General features: G+C 37.5%; 2 protein-coding genes across 2 annotated transcripts; both read left to right on the top strand.

Moving 5' to 3' along the window:
* Positions 1-858: 858 nt before the first annotated feature.
* fam151b (family with sequence similarity 151 member B) lies at positions 859-5,186 on the top strand. The gene is made up of 5 exons (XM_008335912.3): positions 859-1,016; positions 1,322-1,481; positions 1,983-2,200; positions 2,704-2,839; positions 4,664-5,186. Exons 1-5 carry the CDS (start codon positions 896-898, stop codon positions 4,815-4,817), a joined length of 789 nt encoding a protein of 262 aa, XP_008334134.1. The 5' UTR covers positions 859-895; the 3' UTR covers positions 4,818-5,186.
* A 1,525-nt stretch (positions 5,187-6,711) lies between these two features.
* On the top strand, positions 6,712-11,314 carry marveld2b (MARVEL domain containing 2b). Its single transcript, XM_008335868.3, has 7 exons — positions 6,712-6,973; positions 7,768-8,987; positions 9,346-9,381; positions 9,463-9,641; positions 9,917-10,088; positions 10,173-10,223; positions 10,474-11,314. The coding sequence occupies exons 2-7, from the start codon at positions 7,794-7,796 to the stop codon at positions 10,588-10,590; spliced, it is 1,749 nt and encodes a 582-aa protein (XP_008334090.1). The 5' UTR covers positions 6,712-6,973; positions 7,768-7,793; the 3' UTR covers positions 10,591-11,314.
* Positions 11,315-11,779: the final 465 nt, after the last annotated feature.

The following is an 11,779-nucleotide window of genomic DNA, read 5'->3' as shown; positions in this document are numbered from 1 at the left end:
GCAATGACACATACACTGCTTTACGTAGTAAAAATAAATGTTTTGAAACAAAGATGTGATTAACTAGTATTAAATGGTAGTCATTGCAACACATGTGATTTCTATAACTACAGTTAGTTAGGTGAGTTATCTATAAATTTTGTGGGATTTCTCCTGCTATTTTATAAAAACAATTACTGTAAATGCCAAACTATTTTAAACTAACTCAGCTTGTTTGCTGCATGTTAAGATATTCTGTGCTTTGGGATTTTACGCAAACCTGTGACACTGTGATACTGTTCTTCACTGGGCCTTTCTGAAAGCCATTACTGAGGACACGTTTTATTTGTAATATCATGTGCCTGCAGTATAATGTGCAGCAACAATTGTGTACATTTTGGTGGAATAGGAAGTAGCTCTGTTGCTTTGTTTGTGTTTGTTTGATTATTTAAATCATCTTTTTTGTTTTTAGATCCTTTGCATACTAGCTAATCCCCACACATCACAGGTTAATTAATCCGTACAACACCTAGTATGTATTAATTATCTACAATTATAATTATTAATAATACTATTTTATTAGTAATAATAATAATAATAATACATAACATTTATTGTACAAATCTGCTGTACGAGCTAAATTCGAATAAGTAATGTGTCTTTATCACATATTTTGGAAACAAAATATCTAAATAGTTCAAACAGTGTTTGTTTTGAAACAATTCTACCGGAAATGCGTTTGTCTTTCCGGGTCAATTCGCTCAGGTTTTTGCAGGTTGTTTTGAAATTGTTAATTCGTTTAGGCTAGTTGGTTAGTAACAAGTAAGGAAAAAAAGTAATAAGTTAGGAAACCTTGCGGTGTTCTTAAGTGACCTGACGGTGGTTTATTATCGGTAAGTTTATCCATTACAGAGTGATGTCTGAGCGCACTCTGGAACATTTCTTGAGTCGCGGAGAGATAAGGCGGAAGGATGCAGCAGAGCTGAGATGGAGTCATGCTGTAAACAGCCGTGGAAAACTGGAGGATGCTCTGACAGGTGCGTGTTCCCGTGAGCAAGAGTGCGCATTTAATTGAGGAGTTGTTCTGGTTAAAATGATCAACTTAAAAGACATTCTCACTGGTAACATAAGTAAAGTTGGATAGCAAGATTCAGGCTTTAGCACTTTGCGATGTCAAACTTGGTCCATATATACAGTACAGGACTGAATCCCATGTCATTGGCCAGACTTTTGGGATGTTTTTAAAACAAATCCGTGATAGTAAAAAAAAAGTGTCAATTGTCAATGTATTTCTGTATAGAACCTAAAGTAAAATTAAAGGGGGGAATCTGTCTCACCCCAGGTTCAACCCATATGCTTGAGGCTGATGTAATTATCAGAGGTTGTGACCCCAAGGAGCCAGTCATGGCACACCCTCCTGACACTGACAGTGACATCACACTCAAAGAGTGGTTGGAAGAAGTCAAGATGCAGCACCGGGGAATAAAATTGGACTTTAAGAGGTAATAAATCAATCGTCCCTATAGAATAATTTTGTTCTTTATGCAAAAAAGATGGTGTTTATGATGTGTATTTTTTTAATTTTTACTCTTTTTCTTTGTATTATGATGTTTTGTTCATAACACTTGTAACCTAGCTGATGCCTATGTTAATAGGGTACTGGTCTACCTGTTTTATGTTACAATCCAAGGGGCAATGGTGGTTTGTTGGTTAAGGATGTGGACTTGGGTCCTTCAAGTTCGAGTCCACCATGCTCAGAGCCCACTTAGGGGCTCTGAGCATGGCACCGTCCCCACACACCCACACCCCTAAACTGCTCCCTGCTCACATTGGTAATGGGTTTTGTTGTGTGTGCAGTGGTGTGCTGTGTCACAATGGCAAATAATTCCCTTTCTTTTCTCTTTTTTCTTTGATTGAATTGTGTATTTATACAAGTCTATGCATGTATAACAAAATGTCAATAAATGAAAAATAATAATAATATTGTTCGTTGGACTCTACAGTCTGGAGGCAGTGTCTCCATCTGTGGTCCTGCTGGAGGAAGTTTTTCCTGAGCTAAAATGTCCTGTGTGGGTCAATGCTGATATTCTTCCTGGTCCTGGAGGACAGGCCACACCTCTTGAGCCTCAGTCTTTCCTTGCTGCTATCTCGTCTCTTTCCTCCGACATTGTGCTGTCCCTTGGTTGGACCACAGGATGGACAGCTGGAAGAGACAACCCAGGTGAGGTATCCAGAAGTAGTTTGGCTGAAACTAATAACTTTGCCAACAACACATTTATAACCTTTGTGGATAATGGCCTTAAAGTGTCCTACAACCTACTGCTGAACTTCAAGTCCACTTGTGTAATTAAAGTCATCGACATCAATGACTTAATTTATATTTTCAGTCATTAATGTGAAAAAAAAAAAACAGCACGGGAGAGAATGCTTTGTCATAATCAATATTGAATGAAAACATAGAAATATGCAGAATTTACACAAAAGAGTGACTGTCTCACCCACAACAAGCACCACATCTAAGGATGTACATATATAGAGAGAGATAAAAATACATTTAAAATAAAATAAAATAAAAAATCTGAACAAAGGGTTACTGCAACTTATGTTACAAAATAATACATCTCAGATTACTGATAATTGCCCAGATGCTTTAACTGCTGCTCTGTGTTAACGTAGGCGTTTGTTATCCCTTTGCACACTGTCTCAATTTTTTATTTTCTCCAGGCTACAGCTGGGACATGGTTCATCTCATGGAGAAAATATGTAGAAACCTCATTAGTCCAGTCACTTTTCCAGTCCGTGCAGCTTTACTGGTTCAATCACTCTCTCAGCTGACTTGGTTGCTTCAGCAGTCGGACAGGTACTGATGAGTCACATCACCTTTTGTTTTTCCTACAGTTGGAATTTCACACAGGAACCACCCATTTACTGTGATGTTCTTATATAAAACCCAACTTAGTTCAGCCTTTTGTAACTAAGTAAGACACAATGGGTTGTGTTCATTATAAGTCATTGTAAGTTATTTTGATCTGCTGGTGTGCTGTAAAAATCTGTGACATCTAACATTAAGAATGTGCAGCAAGCAGAGTACTCCTCTGCTAACCTGTCTCTTTGCTGTCAGAAATCTGTATACATTTTCTTTTGCACTTAAAGAATTCTTTATTGTATTTGTAATTACAGTATCTCCCAAAGCCAAATATGTAAATCAGTTAAAGCAAGAACACTGTATATTTCCCATTAAAACTTTAAAACGCTTTACAGACACAAGTTTGTGTAATGTCAGTGTCTCTTGCAGATGGTTCCATTTAGTGGGTGCATAAAACTGAAAAGCTAATTTGCCAGCCTCTGATCTTATTTGGGGTGTTTCTAGTGTTATAAAACCTTGTGACCTTGTGCTATATGTGCAGTGTCTAAAATGTAAAAGAGAAGTGAGTTATGATGGTAATTTGCCTTGTAGTGCTTTGTAAATAAAAAGGAGGCAATGTCTTTCCCTCCTCTCATGGAGAGAGGACCATCCTACACTCTCATATAGTTTACAGTGATGAGTTCTAAAAGGATCACCAGTAGTAAAACATATAGCACTATGGTAACTGTGTCAAGAGCTTTCAGAGTAGATGGAGATGCGTGCATGTAAATTATATCTCCATAATCTAAAATTGATAAAATGGTTGTTTCAACAATGGTCTTTCTGCTCTCAAAAGAAAGGCAAGACCTGATTCTATATAAGGCACTCAGTTTAATTTTTACCTTCTTTGTGAGCTCAATCACATGTGTTTTAAAAGAAAGCTTATTGTCCAACCAGATTCCCAGATATTGATAATTTGAAACTTGCTCAATCTGGGTTCCATTTAGGTAGAAAATTCTAAAAACGTTAAGATCACACACTCTTGATCTCGTAAAAAGCATGAATTTGGTTTTTGATTCATTAAGAACCAATTTAAGATTGTTAAAACAATTTTGAACACAGTTAAAAGCAGACTGAAGGTATAAAACAGCTTTTTCAATGGTTTCAGCACAGGCATATAGGATTGTGTCATCAGCATAAAAATGGAAATTGCAATTAGCATTAGCTCCCCTCAGTTATTTATGCCACTGATGATGGACGTGTTCTTGATAATACAAGATGATTAGAGTGGTGTTGTGACTCTCCAAGGAGGACGGGAAGGCTCTCTCTGCCTAAGTCTGCTTGTGACAGGCATTGTTCTCAGTCCTGCGACGGACAACACTGTCAATGAAAGGGCAGAGACGATACAGTAGAATTCATTTTTGAATGACTGTCCGTATTTTGATGCTTTTAAGCAGGTCTTCTGTGGAATAGTGTTATCAAGTAACTTCACAGATAATATATTAATAGAACATAGTCAATGTCTAAAAAAACATGAAAACATGACTTTTATTTACTACACATTTGGGCTTTGTCCATGTGACAGGAAACATCTTTACATAAGTCCTGGAATGTTTTGTGTGTCATTTGATTTGCAGCCAAAAAACCAGCTAAAGGAAATACTGCAAAGTTAGAGTCGTGTGTTTTTTGGCCTTTAAAAAAATTTAAATCAGTTAACCCCAGGACTAATACCATTTCACCAGGAATTGGTAGTAGCTTCGACAGTTGAATTAGTTATTATTTTTGACAATGGTACACATAAGTCCTTTGGGGCTGTTAAAGCTTTTGTGTTTTCTTCAGGTTCTCTCTGACAGTGTGGAGCAACCTTGATGACACATTTACACAACAGGAATTACTGATGTGCAGAAAACACTTCGACATCTGCAGGATTTACTATGATCTGCCTGACTGTCAGAGCACAGTTCTCAGACAAGCTGAGGAATCAGGACTGTAACCCTGGGCCCAGGCCCTAACTGACTGTCCCCTGTAGAAGTTGAAGGTCTTTAATAGAGATTAAAATGGTAGTAGAATCAATTTCTGTTTAGTAACTCACTGCTGTGTGTCAGAAGAATGGCACCACCATCTGGTCTCTTTCTTTGATACATGTATTTTTTCCAATCTTGATCATTTTGTTCTATATTTATAGACGTACTATAGTTCTATATAGTTTGTATATACTGTATGTGTTTATATACATATATTTTTTATATTTTCTATTCAGACTTGACAGTTTTTCCTGCCTCGATATATGGTTTTAAATTTGTGTCTGAGGCTGGAGCTAAAAAAAATAAACAGGATAAATATAATACCAGATGCTGTGTTCTTTTATTATTATGGTACTATTGTTATAGTACGAAACATGAGTCATTGACATTTTTCATAATTCTTCATATTTTTTCAGACCGTATAATGGACTTACATGCCACCATACAAAAGTGCATAGCATGAGCATATTAGGCTTCAGATGATTTTGAAGCTGAAAAAGTACAAATATATGCAAAAGTAATCTCCAAAACATCTAGAGGTTAATCAAAGAAAATAATTAAACTGTAATAATGAAGCCATATACTTGCTAAGTGAACAATGAAAATTCCTTGACATAAAAAAAAATTATAGAGATCAATATAAGTATAGAATTGTTGGGCTATGGTTGAGCTATGTTGTATTTTATATGACCAGAGTAAACATTCAGTTTTAATAAAACCTGAGTGGAAACTTATAATAAAATAAAATAATTATGATTTTGATTAATATAATGATAACATACTGTATGTTTAATTGATAAATTCCTGCAGCCAAAATAACTGTTCCTTTATACATTAAACACTCTTGGTCAGTGGTTCTCAAACTGTGGTACGTGTACCACTGAGCGCTCTCTAGTGGTACATGGGTAAGATTCATATTTTCACATTTACATTTTCAATTGAATAAATCTGAAACATACCGTGCACAATTAATACAACATTTAGAAAAATGTGTAGCTACTTGTGAGATTGTGAAATTGGCAGCAAGGAATCATGGGTTCACTTGCAAGTTGAATGTGGAAAATTAAAATTGTTGGACAGAATTGTATTCAGGGTTAAGGTAACAACAAATAACCATCATAATGAATAAACCTCTCTCCTGTGTGGTGGAAGCTAACAGGGAAGGCCTACGCTGCTGTATTCTAATGTTGGTCATCATGGTGGTACTCAGAGAGATCAAGGTTTTCTCAGGTGGTACAGAGTATAAACAGTTTGAGAACCACTGATCTAGATTGCAGACGTGTCTTGCGAACCGACGTTCTTAAGCAAATGAATAAGTTGTCCTCTAGATGGCAGCCTTAACTCACTCTCTCAAATTATTTTTTCTTTAGACAACGCAGTTAAGACAATAAATGAAGAATTGTCCTAAACAGGAATTAAAATCATTGTAGACACCCTGATGCTACCTTATATCATTTTCTTTTTCGGAATGTAAATATTTTGGGTGTTTAACCAAGAAAAGAATAGCAAGTTGGTCGTCCAATTGGCAAGATGGTTCTCCGGTCAGACTAGACCATGAAGGCCGGCAAAAGTGAAAGAGGTCCATGAAGGCATTAAAGAAGTCTGGGGTTATCTGATCCGGCCCAAGAATATACTAAAGATCAGGGGTCACCAACCTTTTTGAAATTGAGAGCGAATTCATGGTCACTTAGTAATACGAAGAGCTACTTCTTTGATACAGACTTCCTGACCAATGTAATAATTATCAGTAGTCGACACTGTTCTTACCATCACCAGTTGAATATCATTGCAAGTGTAACTGGTTCAAAAAGCACAGTAACAGTACAGTTTTTGACCATCTTGTTGTAGTCCATGGGGGTTTACCAGGTGCCCCCGGGCACCACGTTGGCGACCCCCGCCATAGATCAAGTCAAACAATTACTAACTGTCAAATTCTTAGACTAGTCCGTGAACACACCACGATTCCAGTCAGACCAGATCCAACTCTCAGACTCTGAGACCCTGTGAAGGTGAGTCAGTGAAACTGATCTGGAATCTGCTTAAAAACTAAACCTGGGTTTATGTCAACCTGTACCTCCACCGGCAGGAAAAACACAATCTGAAACGGACCAAAAGCTATCAGCAGGTTAGTCTGTGTTTAATTTTCAAATGAAAAACATCCTCTTTGTTTGTTTTCGCATATAAATAAAGCAAATATTTAGATTTTCTTTTGGTGAATGATAGACAGTTATGGTTTACGCCTGCTGTTTCACCTGTTTTTCTTGCAAATATTTTTCGGGGCTTTTGGTGTATGCAACATTTTCGTGTCACACCATTTAGTTTCTTTGCAGTATATCGTGAAGAGAGTTGAATCTTTAGCGCATTTATTTACATATTTAAAAGTTAAACCGAATGTAGCGTTTTACTTTGCTTAGCTTAGATGTAACTTTTAGTAAAGATTATATTTACTAAACCAGGTGGCTAATAAAAATGCTATTGTGACAAGGCTCAATGCGTTAAAAAAGGGGGCTTATTGTCTCATTCATTGGGCTATTCAGCCAAAGCTAAACACAAAGTAAACGTGTAACGATTGGTTGACACACACAGTGCTAACACAGTGATACCACAGTGCCAGGTATCTAATGGGTCGTTTATACTAATTATTCATTGAATTTCCCGTGAAACTCTGATCATCTTTATTTTTCTGTTTTATCTTCTATTTTTTTTGTCTTTCTTTGTGGTTATGGTTGTGGTTCTTTTAAACTAACACCTGGGTGATCCTATTTTCAAACTATTTCTGGGCTTACCTAAACTATTTTTGTGTTTTGTTATTAGGAATGTCTTGTTTTACTTATCCTGTATTTATGACTTAGGTTCGGCTTTTGCTTAATTGCTGTAGCTATTCATTTTATATATATATATTTTTTTTTTTTTTGGCAGAAAAAAAGATCGAATTTTAGGTCCTGATGTCTTCAGGAATAGTCACCAGGTTTGACCGGGTGCGTGAGACACCAATCTATGACCAGGTCCCTGCCGACTACTCAGATTTTCCGCTGCCTCCTCCATCTTTGCACGGATCAGTACGAACTGTTAGCCTAGACCCTCTTCCTCCTCCGCCTCTTCCTGTTCAGCCAGCCATTGGTCCTGATTCCTTCTATCCTCCTAGTGATGACGAGCCTGTCCTTGCTGACTGCGACGCCATGGATATCAAGCCTGTGCACCGCTTCATCCCTGACTCAGTCAAGAACTTCTTTCGTGTTAACAGTAGTAAGCGAAGCAGTAACGTATGGTCACTCCCTCCTTCTTCAGAACCTCCACCTGCCCCTCACTCACCAGCCCCATCGTCTAAGAAGAGTGCCAAAAGCCACACTACACCTGGAGTCCCATGTTCACCTCCACACTCTGCCCCTCCGTCTCCATCAATGCCTCGTCCCTACTGGGACCACAACGGTGTTAACAAAGAGCACGATGGACTTCTCCTTGGAGCTGAAGCAATCACCTCAGTGTCTGAGGTTCCCAGCAATATCTCCTCCCAGACCTACCAGGAACGAGTAGAGGAATACCACCTGCGCTATGCCTACATGAAGTCCTGGGCTGGTCTGCTGAGAATCTTAGGATGTGTGCAGTTGCTGCTCGGTGCAGCTGTGTTTGCCTGCGTCTGTGCATACGTTCACAAAGACAATGAGTGGTTCAATATGTATGGATACACTGGTCCACAGATGTATGGAGGCCTGGGTGGACTTGGAGGTGGTTACCAATACACGGGCCCTAAAACCCCATTTGTTCTGGTAGTAGCTGGTGTGGCTTGGATCGTGACTGTGATTTTAGTCGTTCTGGGTATGTCCATGTACTATAGGGCCATTCTTCTAGACTCTTCCTGGTGGCCACTCACAGAGTGTTCCATCAACCTGGTTCTGGGTGTGCTCTTCATCGCGGCAGGAGTTGTGTACGTGAGGGATACAACTAGAGGAGGACTGTGCAACATTCCAGTCTTCAACAACGGCGTGAATGGAGCCTTCTGTCGTACTGAGGCAGGTCAGACAGCAGCCATTGTCTTCCTCTTCCTCAACATGGCTCTTTACTTTGTAAGTGCAGGGGTTTGTCTGAAGCTGTGGAGGCATGAGGCAGCCAGAATGAGAAGGGAGGCACTGGCATCAGAGGTAAGACAAACTAACAGACACTTACATAAAAGCTTTATATTCTATTGCGAGTGATGGAGGAAATTTGTAATAGCTCTAGATGGATAGATAGATAGATAGATAGATAGATAGATAGATAGATAGAAACACAAACCAAAGGTCAGCTGAAACATAGCTACAAAATCTAACAAATACTGACATTAATCCAAAGGATTTGTTGAATAAAAGCAAAAACATGTCAAACTCAAATATATAAAGCAAAGTTTCCCAAACCCAGCCAAGATCCTAGGTGGATTCCTAGGTGAACATTTATTTATTGAAATATGTTACTGAACAAGACTAATTCACCTTCTGTGTTTTTCATTAACAAAACTCTTAGATGAAGACAACAGTGTCATCAGTGCCTCTGTCTATAGTAAGTAGTGAAGATTCACTAGTTAGAGTTATTGTTACTTTTAGACTGACAACTCATGATCACTCCGGCTGTTTCTTGTAGCTCGGTCCAGCCTCTAGAACCTCAGAAGCTACCACCCTTCCCACTGGCCATCCAGATATCATGGATGCTCCCAACAGTGTCACAGGTAGCTCGGTGAAGATGCTCCATCCAGAGATTCTCCAAGGTCACATTCCAGCTGGACACATCCCCAAACCTGTTATTATAGCGGACTATGTGGCGTGAGTCGGAAATATTTTCAACCTTGTTCACCTTTTAATGTTTACATTGAGCTTATAACAGTGAAAACAAATTCAAAGCTCAAAGAACCTCTTTGAGCTTTATTGTGTCTGTTGTTGAATTTGTTTTTATGACAATTTTAGACCCTTTAGCTAATCTTCAGATTTCACAACATATTTAGATAACTTCCAGCAATTTCTGGGTAAATTTTATGACCTTTTTGATTACTCATTTTTAGAATGTTAAAATGAACTTTCCTTTTTTCTTGGGTGCCCAGTAAATATCCTAGCATCCACTGTGATGAGGAGAGGGACCAGTACAAGGCTGTCTTTAACGACCAGTACGCTGAATATAAGGAGCTGCATGCAGAGGTACAGGCCATGGCTGCAAAGTTTGAAGAAATGGACATGATGATGACTAACCTGTCTGCTCGGCCGTCCAGTCAGATGGTAAAAATAAATAAATATAAAATAACGTGCAGGTAAACAGAGTGTAGAGTCTTCACTTCACTTGTTTACTGAATATGTTTCCAGGAGAGGGAACGAATTGACAGCATTCTAATGGAATATCAAAGGAAGAAAAATGTAAGTTAAAAGAGGAAGTAATGATCTGATCTGATGAGAGAGATTTTGTAATATAAATAATATAAATGACTATAAATACATGTGTTTTATTTACATGTTTAGTTTAATCTTATTTTCAGAAATTGAAAAATGTAGATAGTATATTTTTATTTTTTAATTTTTTATAGGGTTTTAAATCACTGGGCTCCTAATGAATATAAAAGTTTACATGAGGAATGTATTAACTTCGATTTCCATGTACTTGTATCAGGACCCAACGTATCTGGAGAAAAGGGAGCGGTGTGAGTACCTGAAGAACAAACTGTCTCATATCAAACTGAAGATTCAGGAGTACAACAGTGTAAATGGATGGAAAGAGGACAGATAACCGCAACACAAATACTGCAGTTTTAGCCTGCACTGGCATTAGTGAAGCTGGAGCTCCCATCAGTGAGCATCTAAAAGAGAAATGTGTGTATCTGCAATAAAAGCTGAGAGGTCCTTGTTTGTGTTTTGTGACAGAAGGAGAAACACTGTCATTAGAGATGAAGATTGTCTTAAAGGATAGAAAAGGTCCAATGTGGTATCAAGAAATAGGGTTCACTGTATTATGTCCCTTTCCATTGCAGTCATGAGCTACTAAGTGGAAAGACCAGGAAGGAACTGAAATGACTTTGCTCAATTTGTTAGCTTGTGCTTCCAATGTGGTGAAAAGTCTTTGACAATTCTGCAAATTGGTTCATGTAAAGGGGCAGAAATTTGCTATTGTCTGGAGACGGAACAGAGGTTTCCAGCTGTGTGGTCAGTGATCGTTGGACTAAAGTCCGTTGCTTAAAGCCAAAAGTCCTTATTAAAAAAACTTAGTTTTAGTGATCATTGTCTTTTAAATTTATATGTAAAAGTAACATGATTTGTTTTAGACCAATCAGGGGTGTTTGTGGTGCAGAAATAGTCCATGAACATAGATACATGTTTCTTGTACTATTCCTCCTGTCTTAAAACTATTCTGATTTCTTCTGACAGTAAACTTACTTTTTACCACACCAGGTCCACAGAGGCATTGTATGATATAACATAAGGGACTGTTGAATTGTTTGATAGATATCTGTCCCTGGGGGAAAACTAAAGGTAGAAAAAAAAACAATGCTTTTTTTCATACTAAAGTCTAATTACTGGTAGATTTATATATATATATATATATATTTGTAATTATTTTTTACAATTTGTTAATTTTAATTTAGTATATAATTTCCTTGTTTTGTACATGTAGCTTTTTCATACCTGTGATTCATTGTATGTGCTAATTATTTGTCTTTTACACAAAAAATGAAAAGATTGGAAAAACAAACTTGTTTTTATGTCTTGAATTCATTTATTGTTCAATCTTGGCGAGCTAAAATTTGTGTTAATAGGAGGATTTTAACTGTAGTAAAATGGAAATACAATATAAGCTGTACGTTTAGATTTTTAAAATAATTGTAATGACGTTTTATCCTATTCATTTTTCTTAAAGGTAAAGATGCCTTTGAAATATGTAAAACCTTAAATCAAGCTTTAAATAATTTATAACACTCTTT

Source organism: Cynoglossus semilaevis, chromosome Z (genome assembly GCF_000523025.1).
Source record: "Cynoglossus semilaevis isolate Cse_v1.0 chromosome Z, Cse_v1.0, whole genome shotgun sequence".
Taxonomy (NCBI): Eukaryota; Metazoa; Chordata; class Actinopteri; order Pleuronectiformes; family Cynoglossidae; genus Cynoglossus; species Cynoglossus semilaevis.
Note: the sequence above shows the minus strand (reverse complement) of the source record. Positions and strands in the feature narration are given on the sequence as shown.

What these genes read in the sequence shown, in the direction of transcription:
- fam151b (XM_008335912.3), top strand. Translation starts at nt 896, where the DNA reads ATGTCTGAGCGCACTCTGGAACATTTCTTGAGTCGCGGAGAGATAAGG. An exon ending in ACTGGAGGATGCTCTGACAG is followed by an intron (nt 1,017 to 1,321) that starts GTGCGTGTTCCC and finishes GTCTCACCCCAG; the next exon opens with GTTCAACCCATATGCTTGAG. An exon ending in TTGCTTCAGCAGTCGGACAG is followed by an intron (nt 2,840 to 4,663) that starts GTACTGATGAGT and finishes TGTTTTCTTCAG; the next exon opens with GTTCTCTCTGACAGTGTGGA.
- marveld2b (XM_008335868.3), top strand. Translation starts at nt 7,794, where the DNA reads ATGTCTTCAGGAATAGTCACCAGGTTTGACCGGGTGCGTGAGACACCA. An exon ending in GGGAGGCACTGGCATCAGAG is followed by an intron (nt 8,988 to 9,345) that starts GTAAGACAAACT and finishes CAAAACTCTTAG; the next exon opens with ATGAAGACAACAGTGTCATC. An exon ending in CTCGGCCGTCCAGTCAGATG is followed by an intron (nt 10,089 to 10,172) that starts GTAAAAATAAAT and finishes ATATGTTTCCAG; the next exon opens with GAGAGGGAACGAATTGACAG.